Source organism: Homarus americanus, unplaced genomic scaffold, assembly GCF_018991925.1.
Source record: "Homarus americanus isolate GMGI-L3 unplaced genomic scaffold, GMGI_Hamer_2.0 scaffold56009, whole genome shotgun sequence".
In the NCBI taxonomy this organism is placed as follows: domain Eukaryota; kingdom Metazoa; phylum Arthropoda; class Malacostraca; order Decapoda; family Nephropidae; genus Homarus; species Homarus americanus.
Window position 1 is genome coordinate 2,648,994 of NW_024739542.1, and position 26,192 is coordinate 2,675,185.

Below are 26,192 nucleotides of genomic sequence, written 5' to 3' on the forward strand. Positions count from 1 at the left end.
TCCATGTTGTGGGTGAGTTATAACTTGTAATGAAAAGCAGCGTTATTAAATATATAAACCAGTCATAAATATAAAGAACCCACAAGTTGATGCCAAGTGTTCAGGAAATTTTGTCTGTAACTGAACGTAATGATGTGAGAATCTCTATAGAATGTGTGCTGAGTTTTTGGAAGGAATAGGTGAGAAATTATTATTACTGTCATTATCACAAGGCAACACACACACACACACACACAGACACATACAGACACACACATACATACACACACACGCACACGCACAAGCATGCACGCACACACAGAAGGCAACAAGGGAGTTTGGCGTCATATCATTACCAGTCTCACGGAAATCCCACAGTAATTGGGACAGCTGGGGGGAGCTACGTGGTGTTCGCGCCTGCACCATCCATGTTCATCGTCCCTAACCTAACCTAACCTAACCTAACCTAACCATTACTCCTCGTTAGTCACGGTTAACGACTGGTGTGATATAGGTCAACAATCTTTTTCTCGATCTTGGGTTCAGTTTTAATACATCAGCTATCCTTCTATCTCTGTCTTTAGTTAGTCTGCTAAAACTGTCTGTTGTTCGAATCAGCTTTATCTGTCTCTCTCTGTCTGTTGTTAGAATCAGCTTTATCTGTCTCTCTCTGTCTGTTGTTAGAATCAGCTACACCTGCCTCTGTCTCTTGTTAGAATCGGCTATAAAAGTCTGTATGTCTATTGTTAGAATAAGCTATAACTGTCCATTTATCTTCCTAATTCTGTCTATTTTTTAGAATAAACTGACTATATATATATATATATATATATATATATATATATATATATATATATATATATATATATATATATATATATATATATATATATATATATATATATATATATATATATATATATATATATAGCTAACTCTCCATCTTTGTATATTTTCAATCAGCGCTAACGACCCAACTAGGCTGTTAGAATAGGCTAAAATCGGTCATCTGTATACCTAACTCTTCATGACATTTTTTCCAATAGTTGTAACACTCTGGTCTATGTACAGTCATTCAAAAAATTATCTATACAAAATTGTGTTGAAAAAATATGACACAACTGACGAAGGATTTTGACAACCCTACCGAGACAAAAAAGGAGTCGTATTGTTCATTCTGAAATTTATCGATCACCCCAAGTAACGATAGTTTTTTGAGTGACTGTAAAGATTGTAAGCTCGAGACTTCATAGTTGTTGTATTGACAAAGTTAATCAGTGATGGTTAATTTCACTTACTAGATAACTAGATGATAATTATATTTCTTTTCACTTTACATGAGTTTTAATGGATTGTTTATGGGTGTTACCGGGTTTTATTAATTGTCTTCATTGAATTTTGCGTTTGTTGATTATACATTTTGTTATTTGTGTAAGAAACCATATTTAACTCTACGTGTTTTCATGTGAGCTGGAGAAGGCTACTACCAACATGGAGCAGTGTTAGGTATACCATATCGTGTAGCAGCTCCCATGCTACTCACAATCGTTAGAATTGGCTCCCGTTATGTGGACTGGAGGCCATTAGGTTAGGTTAGATTGGTGGATATTACACCTATGGGACACAAGACCAGTCACATAAGCAATGGTATTTTTGAGGAGGAATGTTTGGTTTGTCACGACAAGGTATTACACTTCCTCATCATAAGGTAGGTCAGCTCAGGGCAGGTGCCCTCAGTATAGGTTTAAGGGGTCAGGTTATTTTACTCACATTATTTGACCAAAACTCAAATGGAAACCCCCCTTTTCGTGACCAAGGATCGAACCTGGGTCTCTAGAGTAGTAGGTTGATTCGCTAACCACCACATTATCAAGGGCATGGAAGTGTAATCACAAGAAAGTCGATTTAAGTTTATGAGTTAATTGTTAATGAAAATACTAAAACAAATTGATAGCTTTGGGTCGGTTTACAATATTTTTTTTTTTAACAATAGAAGAAAACATTGTCTTCCTTTATCTGATATATCAAAACGGACGATTATTATCTTCTGAAGTGGAGTAAATCTTGTTCAGGTCTTCAGGTGAGGAGCTATATAAGGTGTTCTTCCTAAGTTATGGCTAGAGAACACGCACCGTCATCTACCAACACAAGTCTATATATATATACCTCACGTGTATTGTTGCCTCCTGGGCGTGAGGGGTGGCCGCATGTCTGATCGTCTTCAATAGTCCATTCAGTGGTCGTCTCTGTGTGTTTATGTATAGTTAATTACTTTTGAAACGACACGTAAAAAAAATATTTGGAGGAATTAATTTGAATGTTTTGGTCGTAATACAAATAGCTGCCACTTGTGTATACTGAGAAATTAGATCGTGTGGATTAAGATGAAAATTACGTCAATGGGTGAACTCAGACATGGTATTGTATTGTATGAGTAGATAAGATGAAACAGTGGTATAAAAGAGCAATAGTTATGGAAGTTTGTCTATTATATATATATATATCGCTCAAAGATAGTGTAGACTGAGAGAGTGACTGGCCAGAACAGTTATTCTACCAGTTGACTCTAGTACAAGTTGCTTTAGTAAGAAAATAATCATCATAGATGGTCCGGTGTCGCGCTAAAAACATATAAACTTTGATCTCACTGTGAGTCTGTGAAAAATTTACGTCAGCTTCTTCATCAAACTTCCGCTCTACGAATTTCCTCTCCAGACACTAAGAATAAGACACTGTGTTAGACCATTATCTTGCCCCCCGAAGAATAATATATATATATATTTTGTGTTTATTCCCCCATAAATACCTTTGTGTTATTCGGCTTGTTAAATCTTTCTGTTAATACACGGTGAGACATAACACGCCAACAAGTATTACTGAAAGGAGACATTGTATATTGTATTGCTCTGAATAGTTAGTTTTCCAGGCTCCACGTTGAAATTTATGTCTCACTCAATCTCCAAAAAAGCTTCCAGCCAGAGATTCCAGGAACGTTCATACAAAAGAACAAATCACATTTTCCTCCTTAGATTAAAAATCCTGGAAACTAATGCCTTTCAGATGTACTTCACCGACAATAACAGAACAGCAAAGACAGACCATTATATACCTAAGGATTATACAGAACAATACTTGTGATATATATACAGTAAGTCAACATGTCGAGCTGCCGATTATAACATTCCAGGAGGGATTTTCGCGTGTGTGTATACTATCCCCACACACTACACAAAGGTCTCTGATGGGGGAAAAAAAAGAGGAAAAAAGAGGAAAAACAAGGGATGCAGCCTGTATTGTGAGGACTGCACCACCACGATACAAAACCAATTCATCAAAATTGAAGGTTTATATACTGCCCTCGGACCCACTCACTCCCTCCTTCTCCCTCTCACTCCCACTCCATCCTCCTCTCACTGCCACTCCATCTTTCTCCCCCTTACACACATATGCACATACACACACACTCACACAGCAGGGCCCTCGACTTGTTGCTGGAGACATACAAGCTTCAGTGACAGTGACGTGTAGTTCTTGAACCTTTGATATATAGTTGTATTGTGAGGCAGCAGGTCTGTCACTTACATCCATCCGTGTGTGTGTGTGTGTGTGTGTGTGTGTGTGTGTGTGTGTGTGTGTGTGTGTGTGTGTGTGTGTGTGTGTGTGTGTGTGTGTGTGTGTGTGTGTGTGTGTGTTGAAACAAAGGCTGAACTGAAAGTGCACATAATACATCCGGGTCGTGATATCTTAAGACTAAGGGGATATACTGTATATTGATCTAATAATTGAGATAGTGTTATTAATTTCCCCCTTATACAGAATATTTCTTTTTTTTTGTCTTGTTTTGTTATATATTTATCTTTGTTCTTCTTTAGTTGTGGCTCTATTGCTTTCTTTTTTCATCTGTCGCTTATTCAATATCTCTCTCTCTCTCTCTCTCTCTCTCTCTCTCTCTCTCTCTCTCTCTCTCTCTCTCTCTCTCTCTCTCTCTCTCTCTCTCTCTCTCTCTCTCTCTCTCTCTCTCTCTCTCTCTCTCTCTCTCTCTCTCTGTCACACACTTGACTATACTTTACAAACTTTAATTAATATCTTCCCTTTCTCTTCCAAACGATTTTTTGATGTCTCTTCCTAAAACTTTTCCTCATTATCTCTCACTTCTCCTCCTTCCCCTCATTATCTCTCACTTATCCCCTTCCCCTCGTTATCTCTCACTTCCCTTCCTTCCCTCGTCATCTCCTATTCTCCTCCTCCCCTTCCCCTCGTTATGTCACTTCTCCTTCCTTCCTCTCGTTCCTCTCTCACTTCTTCCTTCTTTACCTCTCCTTCTCTTACTCCTTCCTACTCTCATCCCTTTCACTCGCCTTTTTCTTGGCTTGCGTAAATACCTCTTCTCTCTCTCTCTCTCTCTCTCTCTCTCTCTCTCTCTCTCTCTCTCTCCCTTTCTTGAACCTTTTTTTTTCTCATACGTACGTTCCGCTTCACACTCTTCTTTGATACAAACTTTTCCAATTCTTGCACTTCTCCTATATAACCCCTTCTTGTTCTTGCCCTTCTGTATAAAACCCCTTCTAGTTCTTGCCCTTCTGTATAAAACCCCTTCTAGTTCTTGCCCTTCTGTATATAACCCCTTCTAGTTCTTGCCCTTCTATATAATCCCTTCTAGTTCTTGCCCTTCTATATAAAACCCTTCTAGCTCTTGCCCTTCTATATAAAACCCTTCTAGCTCTTGCCCTTCATTATACATACCCCGACTCACTCTTGCCCTTCTCTTATACACACCCGATTCACTCTTGTCCTTCTCTTGCCCAACAGTCGCGCCATGGGAGGTGCGAGGGTCAGCCACACCCAGCACGGTGGAGGAGGGGCAATTGGTGAGTCTCTCGTGTGAGTCGTCCTCGAGTCTCCCGCCCTCCAACATCACGTGGACCTCCGAGGGCGTCGTTATGGAGACCGCTGACATCTTCACCTCCAGGGGCGCTTTCGGTGGCACCAAAACAAGGTGTGTAATGAGGCTGTGAAGGAAGGTGTTTAGGTTAGGTTAAGTTAGGTCTGTACTATGGAAGGGAGCACATCACTGGGTTAGTTAGGTTAGGTTAGGTTAGGTTAGGTCTCTACTATGGAAGGGAGCACGTCACTGGGTTAAAAGAGGGTGTGATGTTTTTATTGAATTTTTGAACTTGTGTGTGCATAGGATACATTAACCATGTTGCTATAAAACAAAAAATAAAATCAAACTTTTTTGGGGGGGGAGAGGAGAGGAATATTTAACCCAAAATAGATGACTTTCTATCATATAGGAGTTACGTTAGAGGTAGCAAGCTGTTACGTTAGAGGTAGCAAGCTGACATGAATCTAGTTATATTTTTCATCCCATAAACACGTAACTAATGTCTCCTTTATACTCAGATTAAAAAAAAACCAATTATGTTGCTATCTCCACACACATGAAATTATACCTAAAGATAAAGTATATTATCTTAAGGTTCCTAGTAACAAATCGTCGTAAGTAGTGAGGATCTAAGAGATATTTTCACCTACAGATCTAATTAAATAGTAAGTATATTTGGGGAGGTTGTAATTCCGTATGTGTGTTTCTGGAGAGGCCGCGAGATAAGGTAAGTGGATAGGACTGGGGACAATTATCCACTCCAGGGAGAGTTTTTTTGCAGGACTGTGACGAAGTGGGTAAAGAGGGCTTGGAGGGAAGGAGGGAGGGGGATATATTGCTACCTCCAAGGACGCTTTTGAAGACACCAATACAAGGAAAGAAAATAGAATATTGTTGGAAATCATCAACTTTAGCTAGATATATATATTTTTTGGAGCGACCACAAAATGTTAAATAAAATGCATATGGGAAAATTAATACTGAGAATACTACCTTTTAGAACGAAATAAAAAATAAATAAAATAAAAATCCGTAGGGGAGTATTTACAGTATGTCGTGTTTCTTAAGCGTTGTACAAAACTGTTTGGAGGAGGCATATGAAGCTCCAAGTTCTGGAGTGTTTCTTAAGGTAACACGACCGCGTACTTGAGAGGGATACTCGAGTGAATAAGACGAGTTGTCAGGTCCTTTCTTACGTGGAGGTAATAGAATTTTTTAAAAGGGTTAAGTTAATGTTAGGTGTGAAAAAAACTGAATGGGATAATTTTTTTTTCATTTCTTTATTTACTCACGTAGGCTACGAAGCTAAAACACACACTCTCTCTCTCTCTCTCTCTCTCTCTCTCTCTCTCTCTCTCTCTCTCTCTCTCTCTCTCTCTCTCTCTCTCTCTCTCTCTCTCTCTCTCTCTCTCTCTCTCTCTCTCTCTCTCTCTCTCTCTCTCTCTCTCTCTCTCTCTCTCTCTCTCTCTCTCTCTCTCTCTCTCTCATTTGTCTGCTTTATTCATCTTTTTAATTCAGGTTTAACTATCACGTTGTCTTTTGCTCTATTTTATTCTATTCTTCCTAAGTCATTCATCGTCTTTAACTCATTGTCACGTTGTACCCGAAACAGTAAAGTTATTCATCATGAGAGAGAAAGAATTACACAATCCCGCCAAATCTTAAGTTAACTGAGAGCGCAGCGATATCATCAGCCCCTAGGAGAGCCTGGCGGATCACCTGGTTTAAACTGCAATGAGATCCTAAGATGGAGGAGAACAGATCAAAGGGCGAAGGATATCCTATGGGGTTTACACGTCACAGAGATCCTTAGTTCAGGTTTATACTTACAGAAGAAGACTGTCACTAGGGTCTTACAAGTGTCATGTGATATGCATACTCAGAGGGGTGAAAAATCATAGCTAGTGTACCGAGGACGCATATCATAACTAACTTAAAAACAACAACTTCATAAATCGCATTAGGTTGTCGTGTCCTTGTGTAAGAAGATAATTAATCAGTGACGACAAACACGACCCGTCACCGTGTGTAAGTGTGTGTGTGTGTGTGTGTCAGCTGATCTTGTGACAACGCTTGGAGTGTACGAACCCCGACGCCCTTGTGAATGAAGCGAGAATTGAGGGGGAGAACTTTTGTGAATGGCGAGGCGTGGTAATGGGACAGGTGGGAGGAGGTGTGTTAACGGACGGGGGACGGGGGGAGGAGGGGTGAGGGTATAGCAGTCGATCGTTTGGCACCAAAGATCAACACCCTCGAGAAGAGAGGTGAGGGGAGACGCTCCTACCAGAACCCATCATCTTGGAGGAATGTTGGAAACGTAATGAAGACATTCTTAAGGGGAGTTTCATCCAGGCTAGAAAATGGAATTCTCTGTCTGTCTGCCATCTCTCTCTCTCTCTCTCCCTGCCAGTCTGTCTGCCTGTCTTCTGTCTGTCCGTCTGTCTACCTGCCTGCCTATCTGTCTGCCTTCTTCCTGCCTGCCTGCGTGCCTGCCTTCCTGCCTGCCTATCCGCCTGTCTGTCTCTCTCCGTCTGTCTGTCTCTCTCTACCTACCTGCCAGTCTGTCTGTCTCTGTCTCTCTCTCTCTCTCTCACACTTTTTGATGGATCAGCATCCCGGACGATGGTGTTGTTGATAGGTAGGATTACTGTGTGATGGATGGAGGATTTCTGCCTCGTTCACATGCAGCTCACCTTGATGCAATCCCTGAGAGGTTAGAGGCTTATGTTCCTCATCTGGTCAGGCTTCTCTTGATTTTCCTCCTTCGCCTTTTCTCCCTCCAGCTCTTTGAAGTCTTATGCTCACTATAGGCCAGTCAGCTCATCACGTTTGTCTATAGTATGTGGTGATGTTACTTGGTCTTTTAGAAGTTACTATTGTTTGTCCCATAATATTCGATTTATTTTCGAACCGACCTTCATTTTACGTTCTGTTGACTTTTTTTTTAATCCAGGTATATTACGTTTTATGTTCTACCGTTCTGCCCCTTCACCTTCCATTGTCCTTTCGTCATGTGTCAGGATTCATCGTTCTTCTTCCTCTCGACTAACCCTCACGTTCCTCACGATACAGGTTCATGCATGTCCTCTCGTTCCTCCGTTCTTCTCTCCAGTTCATATCGTCCCTCCACAGGTCACGCCCTTACATTCAGTTCTCTTTTCCTCCAGGTCAGATCAATTTAAAACCTTAATAACATTTTCCTAAACATCCCCCCCCCCCAAGTCTGAAGAATCCCTCCTCACGTTCCTTTGCCCTGTTTTCTGTTAGGTCTAACCCTTAAGACACGCCCTCACGTTCCGCCGTTCTTCCCCCACAGGTCTGAACTAAAGTTGGAGACGACAGCTGACGACGACAAGAGACTATTCGTGTGTACTGCAGGGAACGGCCTCGATGACCCCGTACACGAAGACATTGTTTTGGACGTCCTTCGTGAGTATATCATTATTAATAGTAGTAGTAGTAGTAGTAGTGAGTGGTGACCTGTGCTGGGTCAGTGGTAGGATAATGAGAAGGCTCGGCGCCAAGGTCAGTGTCGTTAGGCCTACTGTGACAGGGGTGGTCCCGAGACTATCGCCCCTATGGGGCCGAGAGTGCTGCCCATGCGGTCGCCCCCACCCCCCCACCACCATAGTAACGGACTCTTAATGTAGGGTCTCGACGAACCTAGTGAGTATACATAACTGATATTACACCAGTGAGACCATATAAATAGTGGTTATTTGTGCCAAGGAAATATAAACTAGTGCCTGGTGTGACAAACTCTTGTCCATAGTGTATCATTCTGATGTATGGATGGTCGCTATTAGGGGGGGTAACCTACACACCCACGCGCGCACGTATGCCCCTACTACCTGGACACACCAGTCCAGCCTGTCACCTCTCCGCCCTTCCCTCATAAGAACCAGTATAATCTTGTGCCTGGGACTAAATCAGATGTCCGGAGGCGGACGTTACCGTCGCCCAAGGTGCTGGTCACTATGCCTGGTAACATTCCTTGCTGCGTCTGTGCTAGCCCGAACCAAAACTGCACAAATTGTGTTTGTGCGAGAAATAACCGACCATGTGTGAATTGCAGGAAGCTAGACCAGTGTCGGAACCCACGTCGCAGGGAGCCGACACAGGCGGCCACAGTGGATATCGCCGGGACCCAACTACCCGATGATATCCGAAATGATAGCAGTGAGTCTACTCAACCCGATAATGTAGTACTAATAAATGCTGCTCCCTCAGTAGCAGGTGTCCACGAGGAGAATGAGAGACAGCCGCCTCAGTGGAATGGCATGTCGATGGAAAATGCAGGCGTATGGGTCAAAGAAACCTACTCAGAAATTGTCAAGTGGTCGCCCGCTAACTTATTTGAACCACCCAAGTGTGCGGCCACCAAAGAAATGATTCGGGAGATGACTCACTTCATGACTGATTACACTCAGGACCGCTTCCTCGCCCCCCTAGCTCTTCAAATACTGGCAATAATACCACATCTATTTTGTCAGAGGACACACACAAAGGCTAAGCACAAAGAAAATGTGGCAGCAATGAAGAGAAGGTTGACAATGTGGCAGACTGGGGCCCTAGATGATCTCCTATGTGAAGCAAGAACACTGCAGGAGAGACTAAAATCTACGGGTGACGGAAAGCAAAACACCGATGACGTGGCAAGAAAATTTGGAAACAAAATGCGTGTGGGAAAAGTGTCTCTCGCGGTAAGATCTCTCACACATGAATCCTCCGGTGGAGTGATGCCAATAAACAGAGCGACATTAAAACTATTGAAAGAGAAACATCCCCCTGCAAGCGAAGATGAAGGCATCAGGCTCCAGGGTGCTTATATCCCACCAAACGCTGTCCTGTTCGAGAAAATAACAGGAGAGATGGTGTGGAAAAAGGCACTGAAGACTCGAGGCGGAGCCGGCCCTTCAGGTCTGGATGCAAACGGTTGGAGAGTCATCCTCAGCACAAACAAGTTTGGCCCTGTAGCAAGCGATCTCTGCACTGCCATTGCCACCCTTGCAAGAAAGCTTGCATCCTCTTGCTGCCATCACCTCCAGGCTCTGACGGCCTGCCGCCTTATTCCTCTGGAAAAGAAACCAGGATGTAGACCTATAGGGGTGGGGGAAGTGCTGAGGCGGATCATCGGAAAGTGTATAATGGAGGTGGTAAAGGATGATGTCAGGGCAGCAGCAGGGAACCTACAAGTGTGTGCTGGCCACCAGGCTGGTGGGGAGGCGGCCATTCACGCCATGAGATTGATATTTGAGCAGCGTGATTGTGAGGCCGTTCTCCTGGTGGATGCTTCAAACGCATTCAACATACTTAACCGCAAGGCGGCACTGCACAACATCAAGATCAAGTGTCCTAGCTTTGCGATGTATGTTGAAAATTCGTATAGGAATCCTTCAGACCTCTACGTAGTAAACAACAAGGCTCTACGAGGTGATACCATCCTACAGTCGACCGAGGGAACAACACAGGGAGACCCCGTTGCAATGGCAATGTATGCAATAGGCCTATCAGTGCTCCAACAAGAAATAAAGTATGAAACAACTGGGGTCAAACAAGTGGCATATGCTGATGACCTCACAGGAGCAGGAAAAGTGGAGGACATCAAAAAGTGGTGGGACCTGGTAACATCGCGAGGTCCACAAATAGGGTACCACCCAAACGCCAGCAAATCCTTCCTCATCGTGAAGCCAGATCATTATGATCGGGCTGTGGAGGTTTTCGGCGAAAGTGAGGTCAAAATAACTAAGGACGGCCAAAGACATCTAGGCGCAGTAATTGGCACTACGGACTTCAAGACCCAGTACGTAGGGGGAAAGGTGAACGAGTGGGTTAGCGAAATCCATGCTCTATCGGAGATTGCTAACACAGAGCCACATGCGGCCTTTGCAGCATTCACACATGGAGTCAAGCATCGTTGGAACTACCTGATGCGTACCATCCCTGAGATCCGACCCCTCCTCCACCCTTTGGAAGAAGCAATCAGTGTCAAGTTCATTCCCAAACTAGTGAAACACCACGACTTAACCCCAGTAGAAAGAACACTTCTTGCACTTCCACCAAGACTGGGAGGGATGGGACTAACTAATCCAGAGGAGATTGCTGACTCTGAACATCAAAATTCACTTAAGCTCACGGCAGCCCTCACTGACCACATAATAGCCCAGAATGCAACAGGGGAAGTGGACACCAGCGAAGTTAATAAGATCCGTAGATCCATTACAACAGATCGGCAGCACTGCCAAAATGACATGTTGCAGCAACTATTGCTGCAGGTTCCAGAAAATTTGACAAAAAAAGTAGCTATAGCGCAGGAGGTGGGCGCCTCGAACTGGTTAACTACGTTACCGATAAGGGCAAATGGTTTCAGCCTTAACAAACAAGAATTTACAGATGCCATTGCTCTAAGGTACGGTTGGCCAGTAGATGGTTTGCCCTCCCAATGCGTGTGTGGCTATTCCTATGATGGCGATCACGCCATGGTTTGCAAGAAGGGGGGCTTCATATGCATGAGGCATGACGAGGTAAGGGATCTCACAGCAAATATGTTGAAGGAAACCTGCCGGGACGTCATGGTAGAACCGACCCTCCTTCCACTGGATGGCGAGATCCTCCAACACAGGACTTCAAACACATCTAACGAAGCCCGTGTGGACGTCAGTGCTCGAGGATTCTGGACGCGGGGACAGCGAGCCTTCTTCGACATCAGGATTTTTGATCCCATGGCCGTTTGTCACCGTAACCTAGCTCTCGATGCTGCACATAGGAGGAACGAGAACGACAAGAGAAGGGCATATGGGGAGAGAATTCAAAATGTCGATCAAGGCAGCTTCACTCCGCTAGTGTTCACAACCTCTGGTGGGATGGGCCCAAGCGCAAGATGTTTCTACGCCAGACTCGCGGAGCTGATCTCCGAACAGAAGCAGCAGCCCAGAAGTTATGTCACAGCCTGGATGAGATGTCGACTGTCCTTCTCTCTCCTTCGGTCGGCTTTGCTCTGCCTCAGGGGAACGAGAGCTTCTGCCCCTACTCCGTCAACTGCTGCAGATATCGACTATGAGGCTACAGTCACCGAATGCCGCATCGATCTGCGGCTCAACTAATTTAACACAGATAGGATAGTTGCTTATGTATTAGGATAGTTAATATTAAGGTAAATAAATGGTGGCGAAGGTGTGGCTATTGGGGGAGGCTGGAGGCCACGTAAAAAAAAAAAAAAAGTAGTAGTAGTAGTAGTAGTAGTAGTAGTAGTAGTAGTAGAAATATCCTCATTAACATCTTTATATTCATTATTATCAATACCATTTTTCCTATTCATTGTCATTACTAATATATGTATGTATATAAACCACCTGTGTGCTATATATCCAGGTACAATCCTTGGTATTGTTAGTAAGTTACTTTTTGCAGTGATCACCCACACAACCATCCCAGAATACCAAGTTTGGGTGTGTTCCGCCATAACAAAATATTTGATATATATATAAATTCACAGAGGATTTATCAGTGCGAAATGTAACGTGGATATATATTTTTCACTTTTACGTTTATAACACAGAGTAAAATATTTAAAGGTCGACGTGGGGGGTTAAAATGGCTCAGGATAAAAGCAGATTATTGCGCTACGGTTATGTCATTTTTGCCATGTTAGTCTTTCCTCTTAAAAAACGCAATTTTGATTGTCTGTTACCAGTGAGCGTATACTGTATGCTTATTCTTTTTTTTTCTCGCAATTACTGGATATCACAAATTTTAGGAGGAAATACAAATTCAGACAGCAGTACAGAGTTCAGGTAAAGTGATGTAATTCCGACAGGTGAAGTAGAGTGAGAGGCAGTTCACAAGAGACGGTGGGTGTTGTGTTACCTTGTGTTGCGTTGTGTCGTGCTGTATTGCGTTGCGTTGCGTAGTGTCGTGTTGTGTTATGTTGTCCCGTAGGAGTCTCGACGGACGGACAGACGGACAGAGGAGGGATGGGTTTGGTGGGTGATTTTGTAGAATGTCAAGGAGTCGGTCTGGTATCTGTCTACCACCCCTTGTTTAATAAATCAGGACACACTTCTGGGCCTGAGGGACATCGTGTACTTAAGGCTGAATGTCCACTAATCTTTATACACAAGAAAACACTATTGTTCTACACTATACCTTAATTAAAAACCCAATCAGGTGTATTATAATTAAACAGTATGACCCCTCTTAAATGACCCCCTCTTTAGAACAAGGAAATACATGGGTCGCTTTTATTACGGTTCTATCCCCCTATACACAGATATGTATTTTATCATCTCGTAATACAATGAACACACATACTGGATGTATTTTTAAAACTTTATTTCTCACCTTTGTATCGTGTCTTCATCGTGTTTTTTGTTTTAGTCTCTCTCTCTCTCTCTCTCTCTCTCTCTCTCTCTCTCTCTCTCTCTCTCTCTCTCTCTCTCTCTCTCTCTCTCTCTCTCTCTCTCTCTCTCTCTCTTCCTGGTCTTCTACGCTCTTCTTCTCCCCTTTTCTTTCTTTCTTTCTTATCCTTCTTGTGTCTGTTGTATTCCTAATCTTCTAATCTTCTTATCAACACTCTATCTCCCTTCTTCCTCTTCTTTACCACTTGATCAATTTCCTCTTCTCCTTCCTCTTCTCTTTCTTCTATCTTCACTCTTTTCTCGTCTCTCTCTCTCTCTCTCTCTCTCTCTCTCTCTCTCTCTCTCTCTCTCTCTCTCTCTCTCTCTCTCTCTCTCTCTCTCTCTCTCTCTCTCTCTCTCTCTGTGATATTAATTTATTCTTTTTCCCCTTTCCCCAAATCCGTTCTTCTTCCTCTTTTGTTTCTGTCCCTCCTACTTTATCCGTCTTCCCCTATTTCTTCTCCTTCCCTTCCTCCCCCTCCTTTCTATTGCTCCTCTTCTTCATTTTCTGCCTCCTTCTCCTCCTCCTCCTATTCGTCCTTTTGCCTTCGTCTTTTCCTCTTCCTCTTGCTTTGGCTTCTCCCCTCCTTCTCCTCCACTCCTTCTGTTCTTCTTCCTCCTTTTCGTCCTTTTACCTTTGCCTCGCCCTCCTCCTCTTCCTCTTCATCTCCCTCCTCTTGCTTCTCCCCTTCATTTCCTTTTCCTCCTCCTCCTCATCCTCCTCCTCCTCATCCTCCTCCTCCCCCTCATCCCCCCTATTCCCCTCCTCCTGCCTCCCCCCTCTTCCTCCCTGCCTCCCCTCCCCTCATTACTATTCAGCACAGAGTTAACGTCATCTTGCGTACCGTTACCCAATTTGTTCTCAACCCCTGGTCTTCTTTTTCTCACTTTTTGATAACTTCTTGTCCATTGCTTTAACCCGTGTCCCATCTCCTTCCCTTTCTTATGGTATAAAACTTACTACCATCTTCCACTAATCCCATCACCTCGTATAAAGCATCAAGTTTGAGAGAGAGAAAATAAACACCTCTTAAAGGACACCAGGTAAAGCCACCCCCCCCCCCACCTACCCCACTCCAAGACTCCTCCTCCTTTTCCCTCTTAAAAGTTCCCATTTTCTGTTGTAGCCAAACAGATTGCCAATCAGATATAATCACAGTTCCCTCCCCGCCAAAGTCAGTGACGTCAATATTTGCTCATCTGGCACACCTATGAATCAATCATGGGAGAAGGTGTTAGTTTTCTCGCAACACTTGACGGATCACAAATGTTCTGTCTATATTTTTTTTTTAAGTTGGCTCTGAGACGCAGTTGAAATATAAATGATTCTCGGCGGGTTTTTCAGAGAATTAGATTGGCGACGAGCGGTCTCCCTGCACCAGTCATGTTAGAGGACACCCAAGAGAGGAATATACTATACAGAGTTATATAGCACCTGTATAGTGATAGTCTGAAATGAGAATGACGTTAATAATAGTAAACATTTAGTAATAATAATGATAATTGGTAATGAAATATCCATAATAAAGTTGATATTGAGGGAAAAAATCTTTAAACATTATAAAATAAAATAAACATACAATAGTTAAAAAAAAAATAAATAAACAGATAACAATACAAAATATACGGATAAATTCTCTTGTCCTTAATTCAAGAGGTCATAATATCCTCACTTGGTTTACGAGACAAGTGAAGATCAATAATGGTCTTAAGGTCCTATTATTAGATACCTTAATGTGAGTCTCTCGTGAACCAACACAACACAGTCACGATAGTCCATATCAACACTAGATTATGTATCAGTGTGTGTGTGTGTGTGTGTGTGTGTATGTGTGTGTGTGTGTGTGTGTGTGTGTGTGTGTGTGTGTGTGTGTGTGTGTGTGTGTGACCAAGTAGCTAAGGTGACCAGAAGAAAGCCACCGACATGAGCCTCACTGCCAGCATACGAGATTTCTTCAGGTTATGTGGTGTCCTCTCAAGCATGTCTCGGGCATTCTTATCCACGATGGCTCTGTTCCAGTGGATTTGTTTTAGCTGTTGTCTGGGGCCGTTGGCTTAGGTATTTGGGGTGTGATGGTCTCCCACCGAGTGTCTGCCTCCCTGAACCTTGGGTAGCTTACTCCTGCACCCGTTCTTCGGTGTTTTGGAATGATCCTCCCAACCAATTCGTCTGATACCTTTCAGGACGACAGGTATGCTTGTAATGCGATTTGTGAGTCTGTGTGTGCACCAGGGAGATGTTTGTTCCCACTTGGAGTCGTCAAGAAGAGGCTCACAGCCTTTGTGTACATGACCGTAATAAACTCTTCGTACTCTCCTGGTATGTGACACAGAGAAGCTCTACATTAAAGACACGTGGCACCATGGACATCCAGGTGACCTATTCTATTGTCTACCCTTTTCATGTCGTCCAGCTTACTTTGGAGGACAAGGATCGTATTGACGCCCCGGGATTCGAACCCAGTCTCTTCGTTCAAACATTCGTAGACCGGAGTGAAGTTTCGTTTTAGAGGTGTTTCAAAGCCACCAATATATATGTATAAACAGATGCACTCATGTACGACTGTTTTACATTTGTATGTGATTACATATAAAGCTATAGAGTTAAAAATATTCATATAAATTAATTTGTGTCAATGATTAGCCGATATATGTAAATAAATACATACACGTCATAAAATTCATTGGATTTAATCGTGTATCCTTTAACCATTTGATTATGACTCTGGCGCCTCCACATGATGCGTGATCTAATAAAAATATGCTAATTGTTAGAACTTACCTGGTGATTGAAATGTGATAGACCAGAGTTATTGCAAACAGTCCGTTTGATGTGGTTTGTTCAGCTGATGCAGTTTATATTGCTAACACACACACACACACACACACACACACACACACACACACACACACACACACACACAGGTATAAGATAGTACAGAACCAGCTTCTGGGAGGAACATCTTTTATTCATCCTCTTTATAAGCATCAAATGTTCCGGGTGAACCTCACAATAAGACTAAAGGATGAAGTTAGTCTTAAAAACAAATTGTGATAAATAGACAGAATGAAAACAAAAGATAAAACAACTATTAAAACTTACAGTAAATAAAAACCTAAGGGCAGATAAATTAACGTCCATCCTCCCTGGCGCCAAATCATTGTTTGTTTGCAATTAAGGGTCGCTTGTACCGGATGACCACCTGAGAACTGGAGGATAGTGTTTCTTTTGTCTTCCTCTCTCTTTAGTCGGTGAACCAGTGTGTGTCGGTATAAGTGAACCTTAATTGTAAACACACAATAATCTGAAGCCAAGGAGGATAAAGGTTACCCAATACCTACACTTACTCGTTATTTAGAAAACAAGAATATATTCCTTTATAAAATTCATATTTCACTTTCTCCAACATATATCACAAAACAAAATAAACACACATTTCCTGTAACAAATAAAAATTATTTAACATAATCGGTAAAATTAAGGTTATTTCAGTAGTTCAGAATTGAAGTGATTGTTTTTTTCTTTTTTTCTCAAGGATACAATAAATTTTAAAGCCATATCGTGTTAACTCTGAGCCCCTTATCGGGACTTGAGCTGTAAAGACCATTTTAATGACATTTCTTTGAGTGAGACATACTTGTACAGGATGTATCACGGTAGCATTAGAAACAGATTAGCAAAATGATGTGAATACTATACAATAATAATTAATAGATGGGCAATCGGTAGTCAAGGTGAGAAGGTCTTTACTAATAATATTTTTCTACTAAAAAGAGTCTTACTTTAATAATACAAGTTACATAGAGTTAAAAAGAGCCATGAAAGAGCCATTGAATAATCTCAGCATAAGTACACTTTCTGAATTGGTCTTTATCTTCACTAATGAACCAAATGTGTTAATTACTTTATAAATTTGTTACTTCATGACAGACAAAGCGAGACTACTGTACTGTTAATAAATTATCACAATATCTGGTGGACAAACATTTTAGCCTCACTCGTATCATTTACCAAGATGAAATTTCAACAGAGTATAAATATTTTCCCCAATAACTACTAATTAGTTTCGTGTCCTCAAGGGAAGTTATAATTTTCATTTAGTCAGGTCAGCCAGGAAAGACGTTCTTGGAGCTGCTGTCGTAGATAATAATAAAGGAAGATCATATAAGGTAATGAAGGTTGGTGGTGGGGGAATATGGAAACAGTGAAGGGGATTGTTTATTAATACTAGGGATAAATCAAGACATGGGTAAAGGAATGTGTATTACTACTAGGGAGGAAACTATACTGGTGGGGAAACTTTACAAGTATTAGATATTATGAAAGTTTTCAGTATGTCAAATTATTAGGTAATATTTAGGAAAGAACAAGTGATCTCGGGCACCTTCGTGCCCAGTGAAAGTTTGAACTCTTGTTCTTGGCTAGCGTACAGCAAATGAGGGTGCGCCATGTCCGTAGACTTGCATGGTTAATTAGGGTGCGCCAAGTCCGTAGACTTGCAATGGTTTCCATCGTAAATAAAATGGTTAATTAATACCTTCCTAAAGAAACCATCGAAATGGGACCAGGTTTGTTCCACTCTACGAACTTTTTTGCGATTTCTCCACCAAGTTTGATGAAAAACGATTGTGCCGTTTCGGCTGCCCAGAACAGACAGACACACGCCTATTCCTATAGTATATTAGATAGCATATTAGATATTAAATGACCACAATATCTGGCTGACATATTTTTTTTATCTCACCAATGTTATTTATCAAGAGAAAAAAAATAAATAATGTTTGAATGGAGACATCAAGTCCTCATGCCCATATTAGCTTCCAAATGTTAGGATGGCCACCCACCCCTCTGCACTGTTGTTGCTACAAAGAACCCGAGGTGGTCTTAAGTCGGTCCGCCAGGTGCTCATGTAGAAGTGAATTATATATGGACTCATCTCAGCTAGATCTTTCATTGGGAAATTAAATTCTTGACTTGTCCTAATTTTAAGTAAATTATTTTTTCCCTTCATCAACAAGGACAATTTGTTCTTGTTTAAGTAAGAGCCAGATTTTACCCTTTTTTCCCATTCCCAACTGAGAATCAGATTTTTTCTTATTTATCCATTAACCAACAACCAGATTTTTTTTAGCCGAGTGACTTAACACACACACACACACACACACACACACACACACACACACACACACACACATGAAAATCTTAATATAGAAAACACCAATTTACCCATAACAACCACAAGCTCTCCCCCCTTCACCAGTCTAGCCTTTTCTATCACCTATGAAGCTTTTTGCGTCACCTAACTCGCATTCTCTAACACCTAACAAATTTTAACTTCACTATCTTCATCTGCCACCTACCAATCTAACTTCTCTGCCACCTGTAATTAACTTCTCTGTCACCTAACTATTTAACTAACTAATTAACTTCCTCTGCCACCTAACCTAACTTAACTTAACCATCATCATTATCTCACATAAACACAAAAAAATCAAATAAAAAACATTACTTCTCATTATTTTTCTGATTCCATTAATTAATAACTAGTATTTTATCTTTGATTTTATGTATTCAATATTTTTTCTCTTTTTTTCTTTTTTCTTTTTCTTTTTTACTTTCTTTCATTGGCGTCTTTCACACTGAGCAATAAGTGATACTTTTGACTCTAATTGATTAAACACTTTTATGATTGATTTAATTTTCTTTTTATTTTATTTAATTAATTTTTTTTTGTAATTAACACATAACTGGGTGGTATATATCATTTAGTTAAGTGTTTATTGATAACCAAATGAGGAGCCACCAAAACAAGATATTATTTACCCCATTGTCTTAGTCCAGAGAAACTTCAACCATCAACTCAAGGAGTGTGGGAGGAATGTACCTTAAACCTGGTTAAGTGAGATTCCTTTGAGGTACTCCAGGTTTATAATTACCTGAAGAGACTAATAATTGAGATATTTATTTTATCATGAGTTAGATTGAATATTTTGTATGTTTTTTTTTTTTTAAGTTTGTTTTCGATTTTTTTAAAAAGATTTTACGCTTCATTGATATTAAGAATGTATATGGGAGGGGATTTTTTTGTTTGTGATTTTCAGATCGTTCTTGTGTATGATGATGGTACTATGTAAGGACTATAGAGCCACTGGGTGTATTATTGTTTATGCGGGAACAGTGTCAGAGAGAATGGCTGTGAGAAAAGACACGTTTCTTAAAGTTAGCGGTGAGTTAAGAGCACTGAGAAGAAGTTGTTGTTTTGTCCTAGGTTCTTCACCACACACACACACACACACACACACACACACACACACACACACACACACACACACACACACACACACACACACACACACACACACACACACTCTCTCTCTCTCTCTCTCTCTCTCTCTCGTAGTTATTCATTACTGTTATAATATTCAATCACCCGCCAGCTTGGATGTGCGGGATCCTTAAATAATGAAGCGTTATTAATAATTCATACCATTGTGGGGCGATGCTGGAAACAAAATCCTGAGTTGAGGCAAATCTCACGCCTCTTTGCCCTTAGATCACTTGATTATAATTAACCATTGACATTAAGCTACACGGTATGACTTACTGGCAATAAATCCTCGGTTATTATTATTGTACAAAAAAATATATTTTATTTTTGTAGGAGGCTTATGAGTTGCAATATGACAATGACTACTTAATTTTTACACATTAATTTGATTCCTACAGGTGTTTGACAGGGTACAGAATACTAATTAATTACCTGTAGTACAGATTCGAAGTAAAATGTAATATTCTAGAGATCAAAAGCTCCTTTTTTTTAATGTATTGTGATGTAATTACAAATGAGACGAAAAATAAACCAAATTTTCTCCATCAATAATTTTCACATGTCACTGGTGTTGCATGTTAGCAAATTTGTTACTATTTTCCAATACGTAGTGGCCGTCTCGTCTTGACCAGGTAGAGAAAGAGGATGGTATAGAAAGTCAGAACAGGTATAAATATTCCAACTTTAATACAAATCAACTCTGTCCAGATTTCATTGGTGGTCAGTAGTACTTGTCAACAGTAAATTATCCAGTTTAGGTTATGGTGGGGTAGTAATATATAAGAAATAATAGCTTTTAATTGTGTACATGTCATGGTTGTTAACGACACAAAAAAAAAGTAATTGGGTTTTTAGTCACAGGTTTTGTTGATGACCCAAAGCCTCTTCAGATGTTTTTGGTCTAAGTCAGCCTCACAGGTAAACACACACACACACACACACACACACACACACACACACACACACACACACACACACACACACACACACACACACACACATAATATGTCTCATTGGTTCAATAGTTACGGGTATAGGTATAGAGCACAAGCGTTGTATAGGTTGGTTATATCCACTCAGTAACCAATAGGAGCTCGAGATCCGGACACACTGTTCTGTATATAACCTTTGACTGTATTCGAGAACTCTGACCAATCAAATCTGCTATATTTGCTGTATCTCTCTGTAGTGTAGCACTGTATTGACACCTCATAGCGGTGCGCTTATAATCAATCAAACATCAGGTAATCAACAACATGAAAGTCGGTTAATATCATGTGAGTAGCTGAGTAAATTAACCTCACTTGAACTATTTATTTCAATTAGTTAATTTCTTTCAGATGAGCTAATTAGTGCTCACGAGAACTAATTGTACTCCTTTTGTGCAAATTAATTTATCTCATCTATTTGGACTCACATGAATACACTCAACTCACTCAAGCTAATTGTACCCACGGGAATCATCTAAATTCAGATATGCCGATTGAACTAATGGAGGGTAATTAGCAAGGTGTGGATTGCTTTAACTAATATCATACAAGCAATTTAGTTTAATAGGAGGTAATTAATATATTGTGAACTAATTAATCCATGAAGGTGTAATTAGTATGAGAAGGTATGGCCTCTGTGATAAGCTTATTGTTCTCAGGTGAGCTTACTGTTCATACTTAAGCTTGCTGTTCTTACATAAGCTTACTGTTCTTACATAAGCTTACTGTTCATACTTAAGCTTGCTGTTCTTACATAAGCTTACTGTTCTCAGGTAAGCTTATTGATAGCATGCGAAACAAATGATAACAGGGAAAATAACTGCGACCAGGTGAGGTAATTAAGCCAGGTGAAGTAATTAAGCCAGGTGAAGTAATTGACACCAGGTTAGGTAAACTAACACCTAGTGAGGAAATTACACAAGTAATTGATAATATCTAAGGTAATTAATGACATATGAAAATGTAATCGCCAAGTAATCGCATAAATTAACTGAAAGCGAATAATTTATGATAAATAATTGTTGTCTTAAATGATTTAATTAATCCTAAATTAAATAATTATCGCAGGTGATGTGATTAAGGATTTCTGGATAATTGACAGGTCATAGTGAAATAATTAATCCTCTTTTAATAAATAAGCTCAGGTGAAAGTATTTAAGTAGTCCTAGATGAAGTAATCCAACTAATCCTAGGTGAAATAATCCAACTAATCCCAGGAATTTTTTCTTCAAATTAGAACCAGTTAAAACAATCATAGATGATATAATCTAATTAATCCTATTTAATATTATGACTCCCACTTGAATTAATTAGTTCTAGGTGACGTGTTCCATCTTAGGTGTTGGATTAATGCGAGAGGAAGTCACCAGTCTTTAATAAGAGGATTAATCACAATTGGAATAACTAAATCCGAGCGAAGGGATTAAACTGAACCATGATAATCAATAGCAAGTAAAGGGGATTATTTTAAAGTGCTATGGATAATCCTCTTTATTCTTCAGTACAGAGTAAAAAGAATTATTCCCTTATGATAAAATATTCTCAACTTACAATAATTATTTCTTAAAGGATGTGATCAATCATAAAATATGAATCCATAGTGAGATTATTTACTTCTTAATAAGACATAACCTTAATGAGACAGGTATGTCACAGGTGTAGGTATGAACACAAAATCACGTCAAGAGATTGTTACCGAGAATTCATACGTCAGTGTTACAAATAATAAAATCAATCCTAACTTTTATTGACAATTTACCTGGTAATTATCTTTTAATTGGTATTGCTCTGTATTGTACCTGAACTAACCCAGAACATGTTTAAAATGCCTTGGTTGATGAGACACAGGGATACATTATAACAACAGGTATACAAGAGATACACCTGAGTATGAGATAATTAATCATAATTGGAGTAACCAACAGGAAGTAGATGATACCTGTAATGAAACCATGATATACTAGGCAACGGTCACTTACCAAAGCTTCACTAAACATGTTATATAATCTATTCTCAATATTCACTCCTAACCGACGTAGTTAATCCAAAAGAAAATGAAACGTGAAGTGAAAGTGAGTCTCAGGGATTTTGAAGGCCAGTGCGGATATAGTACACTGTATACTAAACCAGTGCAAAAGGAGATAATGTCATTGACACAACCCTCGACCGCCCTCACCTGCCCAATTGTAAAGTTAGGCACCTATTCATAGCTGGGTAAACTGGAGGTGCCCCGGGCGAGAACTAGTTAACCCTATGACAGGAGGCGAGCACTGTATCCACTCAGTCGTCGAGGTAACCCCCCTAAATGAAGCAAGTAATCTAATGTTACAGTAACCGATCATGGAACCGTTATCCATACATCACTGAAGAAATTATATTACTAATCCCTGGTATTTAAGGCATTTGGGTTAGTTAATACGGAGAGAAGGAAGTTAATACCAAACGAAGCAAGTAATCCTAACAGCAGTAATGTACCTCAACAGCCAATCAGGGAAACTTTATCGAGACGGCACGGAGCAGTAAAGCAGATTCGGGCGCCAGAAATCACAGACTAGGACCTGAGGCTCATGGAATCCAATTGCTGGCTGGTGTTTGATAGCTTGCTGCTCCAAACTACCAAACAACCGTTGACCAATTGGGTTTATAGCCCTTCAGGTCCCAAGTTGTGTTGCTGAGAGCTGTTTACCTTGCAAGGAATGTTGGTGTTGCAAGGGTCCCTCGTAGACAGTTATAGTGAAGAATGATGACGGTGTTCTTCTGTGTAGTATTGTAGGGGGCAGAACTGGTAGACTTTCTGACACAACAATAGAGTTTTATTAAATTTTACGTTTTCATTGTCTTCACAGAAACAAATATAGTCTCGGTGTTGTAATAAGTTCTCAAGGGTCATTAACATTTCAATACGACACAACTGAACGCCAAGTCCTAGGAACAGATCGACATTCAGCTAAACTCGCACTTTAGGAATTAAGATATTATTGAGAACTGGCTGAAATAATGCGATTAATTAAAAAAAGTTATTTATTGGTCAATGTTAAACTTACAGCAAAATCATTAGTCGTGTTGAATTCTATTACAGCCAAACATACTGTATTGGCATCAGCGACGTGTTCTTGCCCGTTCACCTCAGCATACGAGAATATTGTTTAACACAGTTCAGGTATCTTATATAATACTTCATATTACTGGCTTTGGCATCAGAAGAATTTACTAAACAATAAAATTAATCATGTAACACACACACACACACACACACACACACACACACACACACACACACACACACTACACACACACACACACACACACACACACACACACACACACACACACACACACACACACACACACACACACACACACACACACACACACACACACACACACACACACACACACACTCTCACATACATATTACTTTCCCCTCCCCCATGCAGTCATAAAATCTAAATAAGCAGGAAATAAACGTCATAAAAGCGTAATGAAAACCTCCCTTAGTCCCTCTGCTTCTCGATACAAAGAGAGAGAGACAAACGCTTATACTATTGACAGAAATCCTCGCTTTAGCTCAAAGGTTCGTTCATAGGATCACTGTTTAGTGTAGCAACAGGCGGCTTTGGTAGAGGACGTTGACAAAAAGTATGGGCTGAGTTTGGAGTTTGCCACGATCACAGTACACGTCGCGGGGGAGGGGAGGGTCGTGAAGGGGCCATGAGAGAGGGGACGTGTGGGGAGGGGGCTTTGGGGGTGGTACTCGATCAAAAGGAAAGACCGAGGCTATAGCGGTGAAATCAAAGTCGGTTGTCAAGATTAAAGGAGGCAGAGTCGGGAGGGCCCTCGCTCACCAGCAGCTGTTATTCCCGGGGCTGATTGCTGATGGTGGCAGAGAGAGAGAGAGAGAGAGAGAGAGAGAGAGAGAGAGAGAGAGAGAGAGAGAGAGAGAGAGAGAGAGAGGTACAGTACGATGAGGAATCTACTGCTGTCCTGAAGAATTAACTCGTGAATGATTTACCTCTGACAGATTGCTCTCCGCATATTTGTCTACTCCTTAGGCAGGTAACTCGTAATCTAAGTAACTCGGCAAGAGAAGCTACTGAAGGAGATATGAGTGTCTCTTAAGGTATGTTATGCGTGTTGTCCTCCTCTCTCATAGTTGATTTATCTGTTTCGTCTGTTTCTCCTCAACGACGAACACGTTTCTCTGTTAGTCTCAACATTTGGGGAGGGGGGACATTTGAGGTATTTTAGACCTTTGGTATTTTTTTTTTTATGATTGTTTCGCAAGATATTAAGGAAGAAAAATATTCCTCATCACCAAGAGTTAACTTACACTACGCCTCCGTGTTACAATGCAAGAATGAGAGCCGTGTGCGTGTGCGTGTGCGTGTGTGTGTGTGTGTGTGTGTGTGTGTGTGTGTGTGTGTGTAATCACGTGAAATTGGGGTTAAGACACACTTTTCCTTCAAAGATTTTATACACATGATTCTCTGGGTTCGTGTGTTAAGAGGGGCACCCGCACCTCGCCACCCTGGATGACCGGCTGTAAGTTTGGTACAATCCACGCGCACCTGGGCATGAGGTCCACCTGTATCCCTGTCACCATTATCACCATACTCATCTGGCCTCACCTGTCTTAACCTGATACTAAACTAATTTTACCTGATCGAATCTTATCAAAGTCTAGCCTAACTAAACTAAAATTACTTAATTAACCTAATCTGCTCATACTAATTAACCTAATCTGCTCATACTAACTAGTCTGAAATCTACCTGACCACAACAATCATAACTACGGTAACCAAACCTAACCTAACTTAACCTTAAAACTCCAGATATTTAGGGTAACCCGAAGCTCTCCCTAACCTAATGGTAAAGGAAGAGGCACTGGCGAATGTCATGGTGGGTAAGAACCAATCAGCGTACGTCATTCCCGCACACGCGTGGATTTTGCCGTAGAGCGCCCGCCCCACCGGGGATTGTGGACTATGACAGGCCATTCTTATGTGTGTGTGTGTGTGTGTGTGTGTGTGTGTGTGTGTGTGTGTGTGTGTGTGTGTGTGTGTGTGTTTAGTGATTACTTTTTTATTTTCACAATACAGTCATTTTACAGTCAAAGTTTTTATGGAAAGTTGATACTAGATTATGATTACTTGTGTTACAGGAAAAATAATATACATACATACATACATACATACATACATACATACATACATACATGAAAATTATAGTCTGTTCACAAATTCTTTTCTTTTTTTAGCTTCCAATGGCTACGATTTGGTCGACTCTCAATATTTGTTGAGCGTCAGTTATCTGAATGAGAAATATCCTGAGTAAATTTTGTTGCGGTTGGTTCTCGGTTCACCTCCCCTAGTTACCCCCCACACAGTCAGGGCACGTGGATGTAATTTTACTTAATATAGAAAACTTTTGGGTAGTTTTTCCTCGCTCTCTTTTTTGGGGAGGAGGGGCAGGGAGGGGGGTGGGAGAGGGTGTTGATTACTGATGTTTAATAGTCTAAGTTGATATTATATACTTTGATTGATATTACCTTATTAAAATAGTGACCTCTGAATGATGCTTTCATTCTTGGTTTCAACGAGTGTATTCCAGCTGA

The 26,192-nt window shown here is 40.8% G+C and overlaps 1 protein-coding gene across 1 annotated transcript in view; it reads left to right on the plus strand.

Moving 5' to 3' along the window:
• Positions 1 to 26,192, plus strand: part of LOC121874860 (nephrin-like) — a 148,148-nt gene that overhangs the window by 87,855 nt on the left and 34,101 nt on the right. Inside the window, exons 10-11 of the mRNA XM_042379150.1 lie at positions 4,789 to 4,975; positions 8,181 to 8,293. Of these exons, the coding sequence (XP_042235084.1) occupies positions 4,789 to 4,975; positions 8,181 to 8,293 (300 nt within the window). The remainder of the gene's footprint in view (positions 1 to 4,788; positions 4,976 to 8,180; positions 8,294 to 26,192) is intronic.